Source organism: Electrophorus electricus, chromosome 22, assembly GCF_013358815.1.
Source record: "Electrophorus electricus isolate fEleEle1 chromosome 22, fEleEle1.pri, whole genome shotgun sequence".
In the NCBI taxonomy this organism is placed as follows: domain Eukaryota; kingdom Metazoa; phylum Chordata; class Actinopteri; order Gymnotiformes; family Gymnotidae; genus Electrophorus; species Electrophorus electricus.
The window spans coordinates 3,362,268-3,386,014 of NC_049556.1; the positions used below are offsets into that span (position 1 = coordinate 3,362,268).

Sequence of the window (23,747 nt, forward strand, 5' to 3'; positions counted from 1 at the left end):
CTGCTTCCAGCAGAATGTTCACGTGAGCTCTGTACCTCACGTCTTGGCTGCACAGATGTGTTGTGGGTGATGATCTGTTGGAGTCAGAAGGACGTGGTCCGATCCAGGCTGTCTGCATTCCTCCACGGCCTGCTGTTTGTCTGTACCCTTGACGCCGTTGTGTGTCTGTCTCTGTGTGCGTGCGTGTGTGTGTGTGTGTGTGCTCTTCACGCCATTCTGCGTGTTTTCGGTGTGTAACCCTCTCCCTCGCTCTCTGTGGCCATGTCTGCCGGTTCTGCAGGTGTATCGGCAGCGATGCCCCCGGGCGGTGCTGCTGCTGCTGACGTAGCGGGTGGAGCTGCCGTGGTCAGCAGCGGTGAGAAGCGCTTTCCCTGCGAGTTCTGTGGTCGAGCCTTCTCCCTCTGCTCCGAGTGGGAACGTCATGTACTCCGTCACGGCATGTAAGGCCCTTTTCTCTCTCTCTCTCGCTCTCTCTCTCGCTCTCTCTCTCGCTCTCTCTCTCTCTCTCTCTCTCTCTCTCTCTCTCTCTCTCTCTCTCTCTCTCTCTTTCGCTCTCTCTCATATCTATCACTGTTTCTCTGTCCGTCTTTCTCCCGTCTCCAATGTGTGTGTGTGTGTGTGTATATGTGTGTCTCCCCTGTATCATTTGATTACATTTTCATTTATAATCCTTTATTTTCATCACTGTGAAATATAATTTTGCCAGAACAATGCAAAGGGAAACCGATATGTAAAGAAACCACAGCATAGCCAAACGTAATACATTATTCATACATTTGTCAAAATTGATGTTTCCATATTCACTGCAGTACAGACATTTATATTTATGATGCAGCCAGGAGCTGTCATTAGACAGGGTAGGTTATATTTGTCATGAGACTGGCTCTGCTATTTTTAACTAAACACACTTTACTTCCCGCGCAGGACCGTTAACAGCAGCGCGGCTGCGCTCAGCCCCGCCCCCGCCCTGCCGTCCGCACTTCAACCACCAATTGGCTTAGTGCCTGTGACAGACGAGGGGTTGGACCTATCCAGCAGCATTATGGAAGTCGAGAGACCGTGTCAGTCTGGCCAATCGAAGAGTCCGCTTCAATGCGAAGACGACAAAGATACGCTGGAGACCAAAAACGACGCGCAAAGTGACAAGTGACGCAGAAACCGAGAGGCTCGATAGGTGTGGAACCCTGCTGGCTTTAGGTCGTGTAAAACGGCGAGAGAATGTAATTTATTGTTGCTGGAAAACAAAAAAGTAGGCTGCTTCAAAAACAAACAAAAAAACCCAACAAAAAACGAAAGAAAAAGAGAGATGTTTGTCATAAGAAGTTTTCATGGCTTGTTAGATTTTAAGTGTTAAACATTGATATATAGGTTGTGTTACATCCTTGCTGTTTGCTAGATTTCTGATCCTTAATGAGTGTCACTTGGTCCCATAGGACAGATGCTAATATATTGGTAACCAATAGTAACCAATAGTCAATGAAACTGTAAGGACTCCATTCAGGTCAAATCATCAGTTCCTGTGTGTGGGTGTGTTGGTGGGTGGGTGTGGTGGGGGGTCTTTTCCTATGTTTCCTTGGTGCAGTCTGACAACAAGCCCAGATTCTTCTTGCCTTTTTGCCTCATTTATCTTTTGAATACCGATCACAAAATCCTGGACCAGCTGCCAACAGCAGGACATAACCCGTAATACATGCAATGATATTACATATCTTCTTTATCCCAAATAAAGCAATTTTACATTTTATTGACCCATTCTGACACATTTTGTATAAGCTTAAAAGAAAACTCCACTGACATTGACACTCGAGTCACATGTTGCTTGTATGTATTTTTACATATGAGTAAGAGCATCTCTGTATCGTTTGCCTGGGTCTGGGCCGTGCTGGACTTTATTTATTCAGGAGGAAACGGTGTGGAGGAAACTTCCTACCTGTGACAGGTTCAAAAGGAAGTCTATGATTCGACTTGAATGGTGACTTGCGGTTTCTGGGTTGTTTTTATAGCCTTGTGTTAATCTTTCTGTAGCTAAATTCCTTCAGGAATAGTTGCCATCTTATTTATCTGTGTATCAGACGTTTGATTTTTAAACACGTTTTTAAGATTTTGTTTTTGTTTGGTTTTTTTTGTTTTTTTACACTGGCCCCAAATTTTGTAGCAAATTGCTAGCGTATTTTATTTACTCGGTTCTTCGTCTTCGTTTCCAGCATGTTCGGCACCCTCATTTTGCCTCATGTTTTGTTTTGTTTTATTATTTTCCGAACTCAGACGAAAAACAAGACTACTACAGTCATTTCTAGTCCGGCACCTTTCGCCCCATAGCCAACCTCTGCTGGCGAAAAACCGCTCTGTGTGCTGTGACTTTTGACCCTTTGCACGACTGCTCTACTGATAAAAGACAACACAAAATCGAGGAAGCATGGCACTTGGGTTACTTCGTCTCCACCTTCGCCTCCACGGAGCAGCCTCCACACTGCCCTCTAGCCGTGGAAAGTGGAGGGGATCTCCGATGTCTCTAATGGTGTGTGTGTACGTGTGTGTGTACGTGTGTGTGTACGTGTGTGTGTACGTGTGTGTGTACGTGTGTGTGTGTGTGTACGTGTGTGTACACGTGTGTGTACTCTTTTTCCGGAGTAGCTAATCCCAGTCCTTTCGAGCAAGCAGTCGTGACAGGAAGTGACAATAATAGAGGACACTGGGACATTTAGTGGAAACTCGATGCACAAGATGGCTTGCTCTCTTTTTGTTTGAGGACTTGTTTGGAAGTCTGGCATTTGCTTATCCTTAAAGATGAAGATTAATAAGGCAGTGATTGTATGTGATGGACTTTGCTGCTCAAATACCCCAAAGCCTTATTAGATATGTATAGCAGTTGTTTGAAACTTGATTCCAAACGCTTTCATCCCAACTCTGGTTGGTGCAATAAAGCAGTCATCGTATATATCACACTATTGATAACAGAACAACAACAACAAAAAAAAAACAAACAAACACCAGGAGCCATGAAATGACTGACACACACACACACACACACACACACACACACACACACACACACAAACGGGGGGGAAGTCTTCTTGGTACCAAACATGTCCGCCATGTGTCTGGCCTCCCAGCCCACGTTAGGCTGCGAGCCCTCAACACGATCGTCTTTCCCATCTCCTCTTTGTGCGGAGGGAGAACCCAGATGGATTCTGGGTACTCTGCATGCAGTTCTTGCAGTCATGTACAGAAAAAACCTCTCGTCAAGCGTTCGAGACTGTGGTGTTTCAGGAGGGATGCTCTACCCTTTCCTTTAGGTGTCGTCATATTTAACAAACAGATAAAAAGTGAAAAGGGAAAAAAAAGAAAAGCTTTTTTTCAGTTCTCCAATGTTCAAGGCTGTTGTACAATGTCTGGTTTAGGGGGAAAAAATGTCCTTTTTGTTTTGTACTTAAAAAATAAAACCTGGGGAATAAAAGTTGGGCGCTGTAACTAGACTGTTCCCCCTTCCTTTATAAGGACTGGTATAACCTTTCTAAAAGACAAACCCATATAAAGAAACACAAATAAGCTTTTGGATGCCTGGCTGGCTCTCCAATTCATAACACACTGGAAACTTGTATATATGATTTAGAGGGTTTTTGTTGATTTCTGTTTCTTCTCTCTTCTGACTGTTCAAACTTCCCCATAGTTTGACTTACAGTAGCTCCTCCATTTTGCCTATTTCCTGTGAAACCCCGTTTCCTGACGCTGGGTTGTGATGTTGACTAGAATGGTTGTTTACAATTTTATTCATTTCTGGATATTCTGTAAATATTGTAATTCATTGTTTTTTTTAACTTGTTAATAAAGTTATCAGATAACAGCATGCCCTGGTCTTTCACTGAATGTTTCTTCGGAAAGATCACGTGCTCATCCCAGTAGGAAGATTCTGTGACACTTCGATAATCACCTCTGCAACGGCTTCATAGATCCCTTGACTAATGCATCTTAGCCTGGGGCTGAGGGAGCCCGACGACTACCCACAGTAGTGACTTCGTAAATTCAGCACCACGGAGAGAGTCTGGGAATGTCTGAACATTTCTGTTTTTTTTTTTTTCCTGAGGAAAATCGCACCGCATGGCTCTGTGATCGGTGATCCGAGAATAACAGGAATCGGACTCAGTGCCTCCCTGAATCCCGTTGTTTACGGCCCTGGGATTGTGACTGTCCTCAAGGTCAGGAGAGTCTGCGTGCTTTTGATTGGCTGTTGATTTAAAAATGTGCTCTGAGGCTGAAAAGGCTCCCCCCCCAGTTGCGCACCGTTGCAGCTTTCTGTCAGGTGAGGTGACACCCCCCCACCCGTTGCCTTCACAGAGCAACCAGAATAAACAGGTAATGGGGGGTCGGAACTGTCCTTCAAGGACGGTGGTCATTCAGAGTAGAGCGCCTCAGTTATGGTGGCTATGGTTACACCACCTGGAAAATGTCATAAATCGGAAAAATTCAGACCCTCTTTGATTAATTTATTCATTATCTGAGCTCAGATGAATTATTCACGTATTACATTTCTTGTGAATATACGCACAGCTTTTCATTTCAACTATATCATTCACAATATTTTTCCCAGTTTGTAATCTGCCTTTAGTACAGTGAAGCTGCTTTTCCTGAACCGAGCCTATGACTTAAAGAAAAAAAAAAAAAAAAACAGCTATTGAGAACATGTTTACAGAAAAAAAAAAACAACAACAACCATTGAGAATATGTCTTTGGGCCAAACAACCTGTATCCACTTATGAGCCCCCTGTAATGTTCCACTCTTTAACACGCGTCCTGCTCCTCACACACAATGGAACACACGCACGCTGTGCGAGACACAGACCGGACTGCCCAAACAGGTGACGCTAATATAAGCATTTTCAGAGCATAAAGAAGCATGTGATAACCTGACAGCCTGCTGAGTCTGTTTTCTTTCCGCACTCATCTGTTCTCCCCTTCTGCTTCACACTCAGACTGGGTTCGGCGTAGAGCGAAGGGGTCACGGGGTCCCCCCACTCGCTCACGGTCAGGAGTTAGGGCCTATTTCACACGACTAGCTTCATCTTTTAAAAATCTCCGTGACGCGTGAGGGAGCAGGGAGTAATCTCTGCGTCTCCGGACTTCACAGAGGCCGGGCAGCCCTGGAGACATGACTCTGTTTGCCTTCACACTACAGAAGGAATGGCTGAGTGCAGCCGTGCAGCATGGGCTTTTAGCTTGGCCAGACTCAGATCCCGGAGGACAACCTCAGCTCCACTTCAGAAATACTGGCATGCTGCTGCTGTAATCTGGTAGGCCTGCATTGTCTGGTGGCTCACTGTTTGTGATTGTGTCAGATTATGATTATATGTATCCAGCTAACACATAGAGCTAAATTTACTGATTCAAAGCTACACTAAGTGGAATAATGATACAATATCAATGCCAATTGTTAACTGCAACCCAGGAAGCAGTGAAACGAAGTTTTAAAAAAAATAAAAAATAAATAAATAAATGAATTGTGTGTGTGTGTGTGTGTGTGTGTGTGTGTGTGTGTGTGTGTGTGTGTATATATATATATATATATATATATATATATATATATATATAAATAATCTGACACCATTTGACAGAGAACAGTCTTCCAAACTTCAGCACTTCATCACCATGAGGTGAAATTTCTGGTGAACTGTGACTAAGTTACGGAGGTAAATTGCCATGCACCAGTTTCACTAAGTATGTATAAATGTACTTGGCCAATAAACAAAAACTGATTCTGATCAGATTCTAGATTGGCTGAACCTGAGAGAAACTGGGCAACCAGCCACAGATGCAGTGATAGTGAATCCGTATACTCAGACTAAGCATGACAACATGTTTATAGGTAGTTAATAGGTAAAGAACCATGATGATTCATTTACTTAAACCACACAGCTAATTAAACACATCTTGGTTTATGAATTACAAAAGTAGGAACTTAAAATTGAAAAACCATTGGCATACGTTTAACGAGCACATTTACTTTCCGTCTGGGTACTTAAGTCAGTGTGTTTTCTATCAGAGCCCCTTATGCCTCTCTAAAAATGTCCACATCTTTGATAATTTAAGTAAAAATGGCAGATGATTTAGGACAGAGATCTGCCTTCTTTTGGGTGGTCCTGGATTAAACTAATCAGGGCAGTCCCGTGGGGGGTGGTCTGGGTTGTGACCACCCTGTAGGTGGAGGCTGTGGAGTTACCACTCCTCCGTGCGCAGGGCCAGAGTTCTCTCCCGCAGGGCCACTCTCCTCTCATCTTTTATTGAACACAGTAAAGAGCCCCTCTGCTGGATAATTCATCGCCTCCCGACCCTCAAGAGAGGTCAGGCCCTGCGGATTTCTGAAGTACGAAATGTGTGCATGAATTTTGGCTCACTCCACTGCCAAGAGTGATAAAAAAGCGCCACTTTATGCCTTACTCTGCAGATTTGTTTGTTTAAAAAAATGCCGTAATGTATTAGAAGAAGACAGAAGATTAGAAGATTTGTTTTTTTCCTTAGCTGTAATCTGTATAAGGCTTGTGCTCAAATTTACAGCAATCCAGCCTTTCCAGGTGTAGGTCTCAGGTGAGGTAATGGCGCTGTGTCTCCAGCGTTCATCGCTGGCCTGTTTTCAGGGTCCTCTCCGGCACTGCGTCATGTGTGTGCCGGTCGACGCCCAGGACTATAGTGACGTACTCAGGAGCCTCTTTTAGCCGACTGGGGAAGAGTCCTGTTGCGCCACGCCCCCTAAGCCACGCCCCCCATGGCTTGTGCAGCTGGCACCCGTTTTGCTAACACATCCTGAATGTTAGAGGAGAACCCACACGACGCACGGGGGCGTTTTCTGCTAGGCTTCTGCTTATTTAGGCTAACTGACTCACACTAGGATTAAAAAACGATTTAGTTATTTTGTACTATGACAGATTGCTTAAATGTAAATATTACTTTTAAATACTGCAGCTTTAACTGTTTAAAGAGTTATGTTTTTTTTATGTTTACTTGGCTCAGACCTATAAATAGCTATATGCGTACCTTTGAAAATTGTAACACTATCACTTGTAGTAAAAGGTACTGTTAATGGCAATACACCATTTTGCGCTAAAACTGTAATTGTGGAAATAAATTAGATTTTACTAAAAAGTGTCTAATTGTATGAAGTGGGAACAAACATTTTGGTGAAAATGGGCCACTTGGCGAATGCCAAATCAAGCAACCATCACTACTAATGTTAGCTATCATCGGGTTAGATAAGTTACCTGGAAGGTTAATCAGTCACACAGCTTCCAACATTGTCATGGACATAATCAACTAACGTTGTTTTATATGTCATTGTATTTGTTAGAAATCCCATGTGAAAATAAACATGAATAATAAAGAAAAGTCCTAATTAAAAAATAGCATAAAGCCTAACAAATGTGTCTCCCAGCAGGGTGTAGTAACTAATAAAACAATTAAATTCAGAATTAAAAAAGAAATGAGAGGAGAATAGATGACTGGAGAGGAGAAGAGAAGAAGTACCAGAGGAGAGGAAGAAAGACAGGAAGAATAGAGAAGAGGAGAAAACCAGAGAAAGGGGAGCTGAGAAACAGAAAAGATGGCTGGAGAGCACAGGAGATCGAAAGAAAGGGCTGGAAAGGAGATCAGACTATAGGAGCAGAGGAGAGGAGACAGGCGGAGAGGTTACATTTCCTAAACCTTGGTCACAAGATCTGAATTTGTCTTTATATAAAAATGCATAGATTTCTGTTTATATGGTTATGGTTATACTTTATTAGTCCCTTACAACAACAACAACAACAACAACAACAACAATAACTAATCTCATTAAATTTGTAGATTAGTCCCTCTCAATGTTCAGTTCATGGCTACGACCTTGGGTCATGGGTCGGACTAGATATTTATTTTAGACGAGTTTGAAGTCAATTCGTCCATAAGAACTCCATTTCCCTGCGGTACGGTAGTTCCCACGCCTTACTGCGCAGTCGCGTAAGCGGTTCTGCAGTCGGCGCAAGCGCAGTTGGCCTGTATGGTAGGCTGGTTTGTTTATACGCTGAAGAACGGGGCAAGCGTAATGGCGGCCGACAGGCTGTGATGAGCTAGCGAAAATAGCCCAGGAACCCGCAGTCCAGACCTTGGGAAAGAACAACAATTTCTAGTCGACATTTGCGAAACGGCTCACTGCCAAAATGCAGATCACACTGAAAACCCTCCAGCAGCAGACGTTTAAGATCGACATTGATGCAGAAGAGACGGTGAGCGCTGGAAACCGTGCATTTGTCGGAGCTGGAGGGTTTCGAAAAGGATGACAAAAGTTGGCCGGATAGCTTGTTAGCTAGCGGGCTAACCAAAGAGTGCGGTTAGCCAGCTAGCCCACGCTTGTTCTCGCGGGTTCTGGGATATTTCAGTGCCAATGAAATAATATGATGGCACATCTTTCTGACGTTTAATTATAAATATTTGTTGGGAAGGTTCGTGCGCAAGTTTGGCGGTGAGCTAGTTAGCTTAGCGACGGAAAAGTTGAGAGCATTAGCATTAGCTCGCGCAGAGATGCTAGCTGTTAGCTATCTGACTGAAATATTCGTGTTAGCATTCTGGCTAACGTTAACTCTGAATTCGGTTCCTATTGCGTTTTCGCACAAGCTCAAATTTGTATAACACTTTTTTATATTATTATTGTCGTGCACAAAGCATACACGCCAAGTAACATTTCCCAGAACATTTCCCAGGGAGCTTTTACTCTGGCGGATCCTATTAGCTAATGTTAATTGGATCTGGGAACTTAACGTTAGAGATCCGTTATGCGTTCGTGCGCTGTGCAAGTCTGTACAGTTACAAGTCGTGTTTATAAATACAGTAAAGTAAATTATTTGTCCTCAATAGGATATTAAAGTCGTAAACAACACGCAGCCAGTTGTCCGTTAAACTTTAGCCCCGCACTGAGAAGTAAAGACTTGTGCTGTTAACATTATCTTAGATAAGATAGCTAGCTAACGCAAGCTGCGTGGCCTAGTGGCACAGGCAGGATGCCTCGACTGCTACATGGCTTGCTAGTTGATCGTTTTTTGTTCGGTAGCTAATTTAGTTTTTTGAAGCTGTGCAACATGAACTGTTTGATATTGGTTTGTTTATTGATTATTTTCTTTTTAACCATTCACTCGATCCAAAATATGAGTCATTTAGGTTATTGCTTTTAGAAAACTTGGATAAGCTAAGTTAGCTATCTAGCTAGTAAATTAAAAAGTTAGCCTTGTGACTTCTATCAACTACAGTGACAGAGGTTGCGGTGACTCATTAGATTAACTGGCAGATTTTGTTTTATGACTCTTGGAAGGCGTATAACGAAAAAACACTAAACTATCAAGTATTTCGCGTATCGCGGTTGCTTTGGTTAGATCTGCCATGTTAGTCACGTAACCACATGGTCCATTTACAAAGTTTATGATCGACAACCATTCATGCGACCCCATAAGCGGCCGCGCTGTACCACAGCTATGTACCTTCGGTGGTGCCTTTTGAGGAAAAAATCCCTATGTGAAAGCTTCTGTTAATACTTTCGCTTACATTGTGCTGAACATCTTTCAAATGTTGACCTTAGGACATGGCCAGAGTATTTAATGACTTATTCAGGGGAATGTCAGGTTGGGTTTAGTGTGCACGCTTCCTGCCTTCTACCCTCAGCCATGTGGATTGGACCACTGCTGATTTCCACCATGGAACCAAGCGGCGTTGCCAGTGTGTCGCACCTTCAGCTTCAATGGAATATCCGAGTTCTTATTTTGCCATACTAGCTCACAGCAAACATGAATTTGTTTCAGTTCCAGGTCACTCTAATTGTAAAGTGCTTTGTGTAATAGACAGTGCCACAATGCAGCTAGGCATTTCATCTCCTTGTGAGCAAGTCAAGGGTGACGGCATCAAGTCAGCGTTCCCTGGGCCCAAATAGAGAAGAGCGGCGCCCCTCTCAAAGGAAACCCATCCTCCTCTGGGTGATACTGAATAGTGAAGTCTTGATATGAAATTCCCACATGTAGAATGCAAGCATTAGTCTTTCGAAAGTCTGGTAGACTACAGGTTGTTGTAAATGTACAGGGTGTTGGATGTGAGAGCGTGGTTGGGGAGTGGTTCACTAAGGCAGCTTTAGCACATCAGGATGCATGGGGTGGCACTTATCTGTATGTTTTAATGAGCGTGGAGTGCAGTGTAATGGAGCAGGCCCACTTCTCTCCAGTTAAAGCTCTGACCAGCCTTTCTGGCTGGCTGCAATCTCTGCCCATGGGTCTGACCCTCCTAATGTCTTGTAATCTGCTCTCATCTAGGTAAAGGCCTTAAAGGAGAAGATCGAGAGTGAGAAAGGGAAGGAGAGCTTTCCAGTGGCTGGCCAGAAGTTGATCTATGCAGGTATGTCCCTGCCACTCGAGCTCCACTGCCCCTCTGACCCCCATGTCCCTGCCTCCTGCACATACCTGCTCCTCTGACCCCTACCCTATCCCCCCCCTTCCCTGTCGCAAGCAATTCCCTGCCCCTCTACCTTCCCCTGTGGCTGTGCGGTTTCTCTGTGCCCGTGTGATAACCGAGCTGCCATGTGCCTGGGGCCTGGCCGTGATTGGCTGCGCCTGGGGCCTGGCCGTGATTGGCTGCGCCTGGGGCCTAACTGCTTCTGTCTGGCTTGGAGAGTGTCATCACAACAGCTGAGCCAGGCAGGAGGTGAATTAGGCCTGTTGTGCACGCAAAACACACACAAACTCTTGTGTATGCATGCATGCACACAGAGAGAGAGAGAGCATGGATGCAGCTACCTTTCTGTTTGCCAGTTGATACATTTCATGTAATTTCTCCCCCACAGGCAAAATCCTTAACGATGACACGGCACTCAAAGAGTACAAGATAGATGAGAAGAACTTTGTGGTCGTCATGGTAGCAAAGGTATGAGATCATGCTTACCAATGGCTTATCTTTAGTGTGTGTGTGTGAGACACTGGTCACCAGTCGAGGGTGGGGGGCTGTCAGAAGCACTTATCGTCGGTCTGGAGGTTTTCAGTACAGAAGACTCAATTAGACAAATTTGAATGCCTAAGGAAAGATTATAAAAAATTACAGCCAAGCTCAATTTCTGTGTGTTCTGGTTTGTGTTAAACATTACTGTGACAGTACAGTAAATAGGTTCTGTGTGAGTGTTCTGGATTACAGTACTGAATATTTGTCCTTTGTAGCCTAAAGCAGCACCAGCAGCTACTACGCCCCCAACCTCCACCTCCACAGCGACCAGCACTACAACTCCCACAACCACCTCGTCTACGACCGCTGTGGCTAGCCAAGCCCCCGCGGAGAGTGCCCCAAAGGAGGACAAACCGGCCGAGGAGAACCCCCCTCCCAGTGCGGCGCCCTCTTCCACCACCACGCCTGCCAGGTACACGCTGCACTACCAATGCCTGACCAGCAGAGGGAACTGTGACTGCTCTGTCCCCTCTGTGCAGCTGTACTTCTGCTGAGCTCAGCAGTAGGCGCTGTGCTGCACATAACCTCACATTTCTCTGGGTTGGTGTGCTGTAAATGTGTTGGGGCACCCTGCAGCTGTTGCAGTCTTTCTTATTAAAGTGTGTTAATTGCTATTAAAAAAAGGGATCAGTCTCAGATGGATAAGCTCTGTCGTTAATGGATCAAAATAATAAAGGTAAGAGTTTATCTTCTGTTGACAATCCACTATGAGGAGGTAAGACGCGGAACCCGACAGCTTTACGACTCCAAATGCCAAATAAGAAACTGTACTTAAATCATCCTCAAGGGTGCGCTTTATTAATGTTTTAATGATAGCCCAGCATTGTTCTGGCTAGGAAGATGTAGAAGGGACCCCTCACAGTTATGAGTTGTATTTAAATATATAACATGCTTAAGGTGCCTAGACTCAGAAATCAATTCTGTATGAGAAATGGTTCTACATACATTTTAAATTATTACTATTAATTCATGCATGTTCATTAAGTGAGCCCAGCCACGCAGAACTCCTTAAAGAGAAAGTCTGGCATCTTAAGCCCTTTAGCGCTGGCTCTTAGGCTGGAGGATCACGGGGCGGGGTGTTAGTACTGCTTTAGGCTGGAGGGTCACAGGGGCAAGTGTTAGTATTGCTCTAGGCTAGAGGATGACTAATACCAGTAAACCAGATGCTCTTCCCTCTGTACTGTCACTACTGTGGTTAAATCCTCCCACCCCACTTGGTTTATTGGTGCACACTGTACTGGGGCTAACTGGGAGCAGTGTTTTGTGTTTGGATGTTGGGTTTGTCCGATTCTAATGGCTTTCCATTCCTGTTTCTATAGATCTCCTGGTTTGACAAATGTGAACATATTTGAAGAAGCCACATCTGCTTTGGGTAATCAACTCTTGTGTGGAGTATTGTGGAGAATAATAATCCTCTAAAAGCTGCCTAGGCTCCTGTGGGTAATGGCTTTAGTGAACGTTACTGGAGGTTTACTGCAGATACTGTAGATTACTATATGACATTACCAACTCATTACCAGAGATTTTACAGACATTTCTGGTTGAAAGTGTTCTTCACATTTTTTAAAACTCCTGTCTGTCGCCATCAAGCTGTCACTCACTCTTTTCCGCTGGCTCTGTGTCTCCCCCCCCCAAGTAACCGGCCAGTCGTATGAGGACATGGTGACTGAGATCATGCTGATGGGGTATGAACGAGAGCAGGTGGTGGCTGCCCTGCGTGCCAGCTTCAACAACCCAGACCGAGCCGTTGAGTACCTGCTCACGGTGAGGCAGGAGAGAAAGAGAAAGCTAGACAGATGAGAGATGGAGGAATGAAAGACTTGTTGAAGCGCTTCACATGTGTGTGCACAATGTTAAAGTGCTCCTCTGCATTTGTGTGTGTGTGTGTGTGTGCACGCTCATCTTTTAGGGCATCCCTGTGGAGAGTGAGGGCACTGCAGGTGGTGCTGACCCAGTGGCTCCATCGGGGGGAACCCCGGCCGCCTCCACGGGCCTCTCCTCGCCGTCCAGCACGGCCCCGACACAGCCCAGCAGCGGCTCTGCCGGTGAGACGTGCGGCCAGGCCTACACGCACAGACAGACTGCAGCGAGCTTCTGTCCTGTGCCTTTGTGTAACACTTAGCACGTCCTCACTGTGTCGGGGGCACAGCAGCCTTGCTGGGTAGGGCGGTCCTGGGTGGGGGTCTCTAACAGTTTTTTCCAACCAGATTTCCATCAGGCCTTATTTCTTAAATCAGTTTGAACCCTTGAAGTGAGAGGATGCAATGGGGGCCACTGCTCTGCTCCTCTATAGTGCTGCTCCAACTGGATTACTTCACCAGGGGGACTTGGTACAGTGTACATCTCTCCTCAGTGATGAAACTCACGTATCCGGACGCCACTGAAATGACAACAGGACGATCGAGTTTCTAGGGTGCTGTATTTTCTAGGAACCTAGATGTTTGTGTCAAGACTTTTTGTATTACATTAGCTGTTTGAATACAAACAACCAGTTACAGTTATTAAAGGGGCTCCCAGTAATGCAAGTAGTGAGTGATGACGTTTACTCGCAGCTGCGATTATAATCGTCTCTTTAATTAGTTCCTTTGTCCTCCGGATGCTGCTGTCCCAGGTAGCATTTGGAGTGGAAGATTTACAACAGACCATGTAAACGGTTGCGTTTTAATTTAGCAGCTCAGGAGGCTGATCTGAGTGCTGGGAGAATAAATACGTTTTTCAGCCTGTGTTTTCTCAGGAGAAGGGAGGCAAACACAAGCGTGCCTGATCTGGATGGAATAACGCGACAGAGGAGCACCTGTACAAGAAGTTAACCCAGGACCTTGTCTAGATTTAATCCTGTCTGAATAGGGTTTATGACTCATGAAAGGTGTGTGTGTGTGTGTGTGTGTGTGTGTGTGTGTGTGTGTGTGTGTGTGTGTGTGTGTGTGTGTGTGTGTGTGTGTGTGTGTGTGTGTGTGTGTGTGTGTGTGTGTGTGTGTGTGTGTGTGTGTGTGTGTGTGGGGGCAGCGAACCCTCTGGAGTTCCTAAGGAACCAGCCACAGTTTCTACAAATGAGGCAGATCATACAGCAGAACCCATCACTGCTGCCAGCCCTGCTCCAACAGATCGGCAGAGAGAACCCCCAGCTACTGCAGGTACACACACACACAGGGTGAGAGAGCGCGCAAGCGCGAGCAGTGGCTCACCATGTTTTTGTACTTCTCAATCAGCAAATCAGCAGCCACCAGGAGCAGTTCATTCAGATGCTTAATGAGCCTGCCCAGGAGGCAGGGCAGGGTGGAGGTGGTGGGGGTGTGGCTGAAGCTGGAGGTGGGCACATGAACTATATACAGGTCACGCCCCAGGAAAAGGAAGCCATTGAGCGGGTGAGTCGTGTGTGTGTGTGCGTGCGTGTGTGTGTGTGTAGAGTTTTACAAATATTTTATATGGCATTTATATACGATTGATTTGTTCTGGAAGTTCACTGGCTTAAGGATTGGCTGACCTTATTCAAGTTGTTTTATATGGGGTTACATTTAGAAATGTTTAACTCAGCAGCTGGTGAAGTATAATACTGAATCCATAGAATTGGAGAGAGTTATTATAATGTTTTGTATGTTTGTGGCTCATCTGTAACTTCTGGGTGTTTGTGTCTCGTCTGTTCTTTCAGTTTAAGTCTCTGAGACTGCGTTGAGACTTGAGTGTAGTGTACAACTGTTAATCTCGCCTGACATTAGGGGGGTGGGTGTACAGGAGGGCTGTGTGTGGTGTAGATAAATGAAGCTAACCATGCACGTTCCTCGTCTGTTCCTCTGTTCTGTGTCCAGCTAAAGGCCTTAGGTTTCCCAGAAGGACTAGTTATCCAGGCCTACTTCGCCTGTGAGAAGAATGAGAACCTGGCCGCTAACTTCCTTTTACAACAGAACTTCGACGATGACTAAAGGGAGATGTAGTTGTACTGATGTACACAACCCTCCCCTCCCCAATAAAACCCTTTTATTTGTCTTCTCTCTATTGATCGTATTAGGATAAATGAGAGATGATAAAATTATATACATGCATACACACAGGCAGTCATGGTTTCTTTGACTTTCCCCCCCCCCCTTTTTTGGGTCCTATTCTGACACACTGGACGACGACATCAACGTCTGTGCTTTGTAAAGGTGCGTGATCTCCTAATTGGAGGTAAAGGTCCACTGGCACCCACAGGCCCCCCTTCCTCATGTCTGCTGTCACCTTTTTTCTTTTTTAAAAAACTGTCAATTTTTTTTGGGGGGGGGGTTGTTTTTCCATTATAAGGAAATGAGTGCTGGTTTAAAAAAAAAACACATTTGAATGCCACAGTAATGTTTTCTGATTGGTGGACAGGTTTTGTTTAACAGCATAGTGTTTGCTAATGCAGTTTTCTTTTCTCTCACCTGGACAAGGCCTAGGCGTGAACATCTCTCCTCACGTCTCGTGCTCTCTCGCTCCCTTACTGTTTTTTTCTTTCTCGTAATTGACCAGTAGAGGGATTCCAAAACACTTTAAACTGCAGTTTTAAAAGACAGTTAAAGATTTTTAAAGCAGCAAGAGTGCTATGTTACCATTTCTATTTTTGTTTTATTAAAAACAATAAAAGGAAAAAGCAGTCCTCTCTGGTTGTAGTGCATGGGCTTAGCAGCCCTGGGGCCCCAGGATGGTGTCTTGGGGGAGGGGTTGGGGGTGGAAGTGCTACCAAGCCATGCCTGGAGTACACTGCCAAACCCAGTCCACCACACATACCAACCAGGTCAAATGCATGTAAATCTGCATCCAGCGTTGGTGGCAGTGTTGACAGTTACTATCACTACAAATATACTGTCATTTATAAAGAAAATCAAATAAAAGCTTTTCAACGTAAACCAGTGCAGAAAGAGCAGTTGATCTGTGTAAGGCGCTGGTGGTGCAGTTGGCTGCCTGCTCTGAGAGTTCACCGTCTTCCCTAGTGTAGGGCTTGTTCTGTGGCAGACGGGAGGCCGTGTGTCTGAGTGAGGCCGGGTTTTGGGGAGATCTCTGAAGATTGCAGGCTATGTTGTAGTGGGGTCGCTGCTCAGTATGAGGTCTAGTCCCTACACAATGGCTGAATGTATGAGTGGGGTTATTTACGCAATGGTTTTAATTTCCTGCTTCTTTGGGGACCTCTGCATTGACTCCAACAAAGGCCACTTTCAGATGCTCTGCCGTGTGTGTGGGTATTAGTGAATGTTTGCGCATGTATGTATGTAATACATATATTACACACACATTTTTATATATATATATACACACACACACACACACAGACCTGCACCTGTCCAGGTCCTGATTTAAAGGGGTCATTGGCATCATGGCATAACTAGAACAGATCATCTTGTGAACTTTTTCTACAGTACTGCCCGAAAACATGTATTAATTACAACTATAGTCACTGAACAGGCACTAGTACAGCAACACCTGTACACTTTCCTGCATGTCACTGTCCAAGCAACCAATCATGTGTCAGCGCAATACATATAAAGCAGGCAAACTTGGAAGACTTGCAGGTAATGCTCACGTTAAACACCAGAAATGGGGGTGAAACGTGACGTGCGACGCTGACCGTGGAATGCGTGCTGTGCCAAACAGGCTGGTTTGAGTTTTCTTTGAAGTCACAGAATGTTGCCAAAGCACCTTGCTAAAACATAAGCGAATGACTAGACTGGGTGGACCTGCCAGGAAGGCTATGGTAACTCATGACCACTAGTGGTTGGGGTTACCATAGCTAACCTCCCACTGTGGTGAGCAGAAAAGCTTCTCAGAACGTCCAACACGTAGTCTAACGAGGTTCAATAACATCGGGTTCTGTTCCTCCTATCAGCTGCTGGTAATACACCATGTTACAACGTCCATCACACACACATATCCTCTGCATCTACCCTCATGCCCATGCTAAGAGCCTGGGGGACTTCCAGATACAGACGAGATGGTAATGGATAACCAACTGCACATAGTAGTGGTGGACAAACAACAGCAGAGGACTAGTAGTAGATGTGGTGTTCCCAAGTGATAAGATCAGGACAAAGAAACAAAAAGTTGAGAAATTCCAATGGCTGGGAGAAGACCTCTCTCTCTCTCTCTCTCTCTCTCTCTCTTTCTTTTGTTCTCTCTCTTTCTCTCTCTGTGTGTGTGTGTGTGTGTGTGTGTGTGTGTATATATATATATATATATATATATATATATATATAAACATAATTATACACTTCTATACTGGGATAACTTTGATGTTTCCCTTCTACATTGATTTTTACTCTTTCGGTCCCTCGGAATATATTATTGAACGTACATAGCAGAATGGGTTCTATGGAGCATAACTATATAAACTAAAATTCTTTAATGCCTGTGATTATGAGACATCCTGCAGGTGGCGTTGCTGACTGCTCTTTAATGCTCAGACCTTTATTCTCAGGATGGGTCTGTTACGAGTGATTATCATTTATTATATATATATATATATATATATATATATATATATATATATATATATATATATATATATATATATCTCCCCGGAAAATAATCTATCCACTAAATTGCACTTCTTTTTCTTTCTTTTTAACTGTTACTGTATAATCATATTGCAAAACAACAACATTATTTTAAAGTAATTTAAGGCAGAACATTAAAAGTAGCTTATTGCTCCTGCTGTTGTTTTGAATTTGAGATAACATCACGAGAGGAACTGAGATCCTGCCGTCTAAGATGTGCGCGTCTGGTGTGTCGAGAAACCCAATCACATTCACATTCATAAGCAACTATCAGATTCACGTTCATAACAAGGGCTATCAGGTTTTTACTGATGGTCTACAGACCAAAGGCTCAATAATCCATATCTACAGCCATAAGAGGATTTAAGGCGCAAGGCACCGATTCCCAGTTTTATTTTGGGTTGAATATTTGATGATTTCGGGTAATTAAAAACAGAAGAGCATGCTGTTCTCATGCGGCGTGGGACAGCTGTTTCCCCGAAGTGCACCGAACTGACCCCCGGTTACACGTCTCTTCCGTCCCACTCCAACGGCTGAAGGGTGTTAATCAAATACCAAAGCCCTGCAAATTAGATACTGTTAATGAGCGCGTTTGGCATTAGCAGCTGATGAAACAAATCAGAATTAAGCATCACTTTGAATGGGCTACAGTGTGCTTGTAGTGAATGAAAAGCCGCACACCCCCCTGGTTAATGTGGAGCGAGGATCGGGTGTCTCCGCTGGAGACCGGCCGCTTAGATTGCCTTACCGTTCCAGCTTCTCCCTGCCAGGTGAAAAGCATGGGCGCATAGCAACGGGACACTTTTTCAAACCCTTTTCTCCCATTCATAGCCAAGGTGTGATTGTCCGACACCTTTCCCACATTTATCCCGTTTTAAACATGTTTACTCTCCTTTTTTTTTAACGAAGCACAGATATGCGTGATAAATGAGCGAAGTCATTCACGCAATGCGAACGGGGCCTCCTGACCAGTCTGTGTGCAGCAGTACCTTGTGTGGTCAGAGGTCAGCTGTGTGGTCAGATGAAATCTTTAGTTCTCAGTAGGACACGTGTGTGGCATTCTGCTAGTTAAAACTTTTAGTGTGTCTGGGATTTGCAGCCGACCACACCAGCCAGCAGACAGGTATTTTACATGTGCATTTACAGTTACGGCATTTGGCAGACGCTCTTATCCACAGCGACTTACAAAAGTGCTTTGTCATTTACTCATAGAATATATCCAAGTACAGTATAGTAGGTTAGAATCAAACATACCAATGAACTAGAACAGTGTAGAAATACAGGGATGAATGCTGATGCCTAGAAGTACAAAATACATATAAGCTCTATCTCAGACAGCAATCAGTGCAATAAACGATATGTTTGAAGTTAAATATGCCATCTACTAATCATCTTTATCTAAGCGCTGTTGGACTTGAGGAGAGTGAGAAGATTCTGTTAATCACCGCAGTGGGAGAAATCATGTGAAAGGCATGAAGTCGAAGAATCCTTCCCGGTCTGTGGATGTTTGGGAACGTAATTACGCAAGAAGCATTGCGACGGTTATGGTTTAGAGGGAAACGGTAACCATAGCAACAAAATAAGGCCGCGGCAGCTTTCGCAAACTGCGGTTCTTTATGAGTTTAATATAAAAGTCCGTTGTGCACAAGATCCGCGGGCCGTCAGCGCTCCTCCGTCCCTGCTGGATGTGTTTAGCGACGGAGAAATCCATGCGGAAACCCTTGATCATCTCTGATGAGTATTTGAAAGTAGAATCAGGCAACGGCAGGCTGCGTTTCATGTTGTTAGATCAGAGGACTCAACGGAAAAGTTCTGTTTGAATGTTCATCTGAAATGTTTTTTTTATTATTATTCGTTTATGCAGTATTGGATTCGTACATAAAATACAAAAACTTGAGCAAAAAAATATTTACAAATATACAAAACTTAAGATTATATTACATTAATTTGTCTATAAACAAAAATCTTTGTTCAGAGTTATTTTTTTTTTTGGTTTCTTACAAAAATATGAAATATGTCTTATTTATATATAAAAATTATTGCACCCAAGAGCCACAGTGCAGATGAGATTGCCATCACCACGGAGAAGTGCCACATGTCCCCTGAATTCCAGCCTGCCGTGTGGAAGAAAAGGATCCCAAGAAATGCACACATTTCATCTGTCTGCTTTCCTCTTTGGTACCTTTATAAACACCTGGGTATACTGAGCACCATCCTGTAACATATTTATAAATTACTTTGTACCTGAAATTAATGGCTTAAAAGGAGTTATATAAAAATATATTCATAAGACAGAACAGTGTTGTGTGTTTCGGCCCACGCTTTCTCTTGAATGCTTGCTGAATCCAAAGCTTTTTTTAGGTCGAGCTTCAACACACATCAATCTCATTGATCCCAGATATCCCTGATTTTTACATGATTCCAGTCTGAATTCTTCTCGTTCCTCTGGCACCTTTAGTTGCCCCAGATTTCCCAATGGAGAGACGACTTTCCAGTAACTCCCGCGGCAAACTGGTGTCAGTTGTACAGACGGCCTCTCTGCGTCCTTGTTACGTTGGAAGACAGTAACGACAACAACAATAAACACAATGACAAACAAATACCAAAATCAGAAGTACGTTTGGAGCCTGGAAGGCTGTCCTTGCCGTGGATGACACAGCTCGTCATAGAGCGCTCATCTCGCTGTCTCTTGTTTGAAGGCAACGCGTGGTTTGGACACACTCGCACGCACCAACGCAAAGCGCTGTGCTTAGAGGTGGCGCTTCATGTGCAGGGCGAGGTGGTCGGAGCGGGAGAAAGCCCGGTCGCATTTCTGGCACTGGAACGGCCGGTGACCCGTGTGCTTCCTGTAGTGCCGTGTCAGCTCGTCCGATCGCGCAAACTTCCAGCCGCATCCTTCCCAGTCACAGTGGTAGGGCTTCTCCCCTACACACACACACACACACACACAGGGATAACAGTTAACATTTCACCCCCAAGTTGTAACAAGAAGCAGCAAAATCGGAAGGGGAGGGGGAGAACAGGGTGGGGGTGGGAACTCCAACAATACAGACTGGCCCAGCCTGTCGCTCGGGGAGCGAGGAGCACAAGAGGGCCGGTAAACCAATCATGTCTGCGGTTTTATTTGAGCAGGGCTCACCGTCGACCTTCTGTCTAAACGACAGATCACACCACCTGCCAACTGCTCCCCGTCGGCCCTCTGCCTCACCGAGAACAGTAGAATAATTTATCGCCTGTGCGAAAACAGTCTTGACTCCAGGGTAGGGATGAGGAGGGGGGGCTTCACTGCATGCTCTACGAGCCGTGTGAAAGCATCGGCCCTGTAACGCGCAACGTTATGGGGTATAAAGCCCACTGCAGGGCCATCAGTACTGACACCGGCACGAATGGAGGGGATGACGTGCTGAAGGACAAGCAGCAGCAGACCATGCGCGAGAGCCATGAGAAAGGTGGGGGAGTAGCAGGGGCACTGACCTGCATGTGTGTGCGCGCGCGCGCGAGAGAGAGCGCTTGGGCACTGACCTACACGTGTCTGTGTGTGTGTGTGTGTGTGGTCAGGAACAGACCTGCGCGTGATCAGACACTGACCTGTGTGTGTTCGGTGGTGCGCTTTCAGGTGCGAGCTCTTCGTGTACGTCTTTCCGCAACCTGCGTAGTCGCAGGTGTGCGTGGCCACCCTCTTCCTGGGCCAGGAGCGGCGGCCGCGCTTGGGCTTTGGCTCCTCCGGGAGCCCCTCGGAGATCATCTCTGCGGGATAAGAGCGACAGGTCAGCGCCGGCGGGAAGAGGGCGTCCAGGATCTGGTGTCCACGGCAGCGCGAGACGGGCGACTGACCGGGGTAGGGCGTGGCAGGAGCGGGAGGGAAGGATGAGTAGCCCGGAGTGGAAGGGAAGACCTGGGCCATGGGGATGGGACGCGGACCCAGCACTTGAGAGGGAGAGCCGCGGCGCTCGTCTTGGGAGAGGGCGGAGCCCGGGGCGTGGTCAGCCCCGATGCCGCTCCTCCCGGCAGGGAAGGAATGCGTCTCGGCCGGCTGGGGGCCGGCGCACTTGTTCGGACACTCCTGTTTAATCCTGGGGCACGAGAACAGCAGGGATGGGTCCGACGCGGCGCCCGTCTTGCTCGCCGTCGCCCCCTGGCTGTAGTCCACCGCATGCATGGTGGTCCTCACCACGAACTTGCCGTGGAGACCGGCGGGGGGCTGGAGGTAGGCGGAGTCCAGCTCGGGCCTCATCAGCTCCGCCACAAAGCCCCCCGACGGGGAGACGTCGTTGAGGTCCGGCAGGTAGAGCATGTCGGTGGTGGCCGGGCCCTGAGGAGAGGTCAGCGGGTAGGAGTAGGGTCCCGGGGAGCCAGGAGGCGGCCTGGAGACGCCGCTCATAGCAGATGCCTCCTCCGGCTGGGGTAGGTGGCTCTGTTGCTGCTGTTGCTGCTGCTGCTGCTGCTGCATGCTGTTAGACAGGATGAAGTCGTAGTCGAGGAGGTCGAGCTCCTCCGGCTCTTTCTTGGCCATGGTACAGAGCACAGTGTGATCAGAGCCCCCTCCTCCAGACGGTGCGCATGGACGCTTCATATGGGACAGCTCCTCTTTCCATCTCTTAGTCCAGAGAGAGAGAGAGCGAGAGATAGAGAGAGATCAATAACCACAGCAATCTAGGAATCTGTACATGGAAATTACTGAACAGATGAAGATAAAAACTGGTTCCAACAACTGAACCTATACTGAAATAAAAACTTAAAAAGAATCCAATTATCAAACAACAAAGTTTGATCAAATGATGTGGGTATTTAAAATCACATGGAATTCTACAAGTGATTTTTCTCCAAAATGACATATCCATTAAAATTTCGCCAACAGGAGTTCCCACTCTGTACAAGCCAGCGAGCGCTCTCGTTAACAGCCTTGTTTACCGACACTTGTTACGTAAGACTTTGCTCGGTTCAAAAACCGCGTCGCAGCGCACAAGACCGACAGAAGAACAGGTATTCCGTCCACTAATACGAGGGAACGAGAAGCCGCTGTCCGCCTACGGTCTGGTCCGACACTCCCCCGGTCACGTCTGCAGCGGAGCAGCTCCGGCGCGCGGCAGGGTGCACGCGCGCCTCGAGCGCATTAGCTGCGCGTGCGGCAGCGCCGACGACCGCACGCTACGGCACGAGCCCCGAGCCCCCGACACGCCACCGTGCATCGCGCGCCTCGGTCGGCGGTCCACGGACGGAGCCCACGCACGTGCGCGGCGAAGGAGGCACGGGGGCCCCGGCTGCGGTTCTTACTCACTAAATGAGACGCTCCTTGCCCCGCGGGTTTTCTCTGGACGGCGGCGCCACTGGAGAAGGTTGATATAGACGGTAGAAGCGGCCCGTTCAGAGCCATACTTTCAAAATCATTGGGTGGTTGCCTGGGTACACGGACAAGGCGAAAGGGAGAAAAAAAAAGGTAGAGAAAAGGAGGAGGGGGGAGAAAAATCAGGAAAAATTAAAATCCTGAAAGGCGCTATCGTTCCAAAACATTCTGCTCGTGTAAGCCGAGTGAGAAAATGACACGATCGACGGACATCTACGAACAATACGCACCTCATCAATGAGAAACGGGCGTCCTCGTGTCTCGGCAAACGCTCGGTTGTAAAGCCGCGGTGGTTTTCCGAGCTGCCCGCGGCAGACGCCGTAACCGGGACTCCAGGCGCGACAGTCAAACTTCGGCCCGTGCCATGCCCGCGAGGCGGCCGGCGGATGCACCGGACGGGCGAGTGTGTGTTTGCCGTTTGGTGAGAGCGCGGCGGCAGGCGGGGATTCCCTCCGCTCGCTCCGTGTGCCGCTGCTGTCACGCAGGGGCGAACCTGCGCGCGTTCTGAAGGCTGGAGCGGACTGATTTGTCCGGAGTTACGGGGCTTCCCTTCTTACCTCTTTAAAATCCCGGACACGCCTCTCGTTGTCACGGCAACCACGAGGAGAAAAAAAAAAAACAACAGCGCGCGTGTGACGACAAGAGGGAGGGGAAAAAAAAAAAAGTTGGCACGCGGCCGCTGAGAGGCTGCCTGTGTTTACCCGCACAAACACGGCAATAGCAACGGGCCCGCCGCGCGCACACCGGCGTCGCTCTTCACGCGCATTCTGTGCGACAGATCCGGATTTGCGTTGAGCCGCCCCCCCCCCCCCCCCCCCCCTTTTTTTTTTTTTTTTTTTTTTTTTTGCCTTTTAATAACCCAACTGTATGAAGAAAAAAAAAATCATTCGTTTTAAAAGTGTTTGGGATTT

At 46.4% G+C, this 23,747-nt stretch overlaps 3 protein-coding genes and 1 pseudogene across 3 annotated transcripts in view; 3 read left to right on the forward strand and 1 right to left on the reverse strand.

Annotated features, from left to right (window-relative positions):
- znf462 (zinc finger protein 462) overlaps nucleotides 1-3,847 on the forward strand; it is a 48,151-nt gene extending 44,304 nt beyond the window's left edge. Inside the window, exons 13-14 of the mRNA XM_035521481.1 lie at nucleotides 281-440; nucleotides 925-3,847. Of these exons, the coding sequence (XP_035377374.1) occupies nucleotides 281-440; nucleotides 925-1,150 (386 nt within the window). The 3' untranslated portion in view covers nucleotides 1,151-3,847. The remainder of the gene's footprint in view (nucleotides 1-280; nucleotides 441-924) is intronic.
- Nucleotides 1-23,747, forward strand: part of LOC118240651 — a 659,061-nt pseudogene that overhangs the window by 305,280 nt on the left and 330,034 nt on the right.
- rad23b (RAD23 homolog B, nucleotide excision repair protein) lies at nucleotides 8,032-15,601 on the forward strand. Its single transcript, XM_027023268.2, has 10 exons — nucleotides 8,032-8,246; nucleotides 10,311-10,392; nucleotides 10,838-10,917; nucleotides 11,205-11,401; nucleotides 12,309-12,361; nucleotides 12,626-12,753; nucleotides 12,899-13,034; nucleotides 13,996-14,123; nucleotides 14,199-14,354; nucleotides 14,796-15,601. The coding sequence occupies exons 1-10, from the start codon at nucleotides 8,181-8,183 to the stop codon at nucleotides 14,907-14,909; spliced, it is 1,140 nt and encodes a 379-aa protein (XP_026879069.2). The 5' UTR covers nucleotides 8,032-8,180; the 3' UTR covers nucleotides 14,910-15,601.
- Nucleotides 19,457-23,425, reverse strand: klf4 (Kruppel-like factor 4). The gene is made up of 5 exons (XM_027023256.2): nucleotides 23,067-23,425; nucleotides 22,771-22,891; nucleotides 21,327-22,089; nucleotides 21,081-21,239; nucleotides 19,457-20,417 (listed from the first exon to the last, which is right to left on the reverse strand). The coding sequence occupies exons 1-5, from the start codon at nucleotides 23,069-23,071 to the stop codon at nucleotides 20,242-20,244; spliced, it is 1,224 nt and encodes a 407-aa protein (XP_026879057.2). The 5' UTR covers nucleotides 23,072-23,425; the 3' UTR covers nucleotides 19,457-20,241.

Coding starts and splice junctions, on each gene's coding strand:
- klf4 (XM_027023256.2), bottom strand. Junction 22,090..22,770: donor GGCAAGGAGCGTCTCATTTA/GTGAGTAAGAAC, acceptor CTCTGGACTAAG/AGATGGAAAGAGGAGCTGTC. Junction 21,240..21,326: donor TCCTGCCACGCCCTACCCCG/GTCAGTCGCCCG, acceptor CTTATCCCGCAG/AGATGATCTCCGAGGGGCTC.
- rad23b (XM_027023268.2), top strand. CDS start 8,181: ATGCAGATCACACTGAAAACCCTCCAGCAGCAGACGTTTAAGATCGAC. Junction 11,402..12,308: donor TCCACCACCACGCCTGCCAG/GTACACGCTGCA, acceptor CTGTTTCTATAG/ATCTCCTGGTTTGACAAATG. Junction 14,355..14,795: donor AAAAGGAAGCCATTGAGCGG/GTGAGTCGTGTG, acceptor TTCTGTGTCCAG/CTAAAGGCCTTAGGTTTCCC.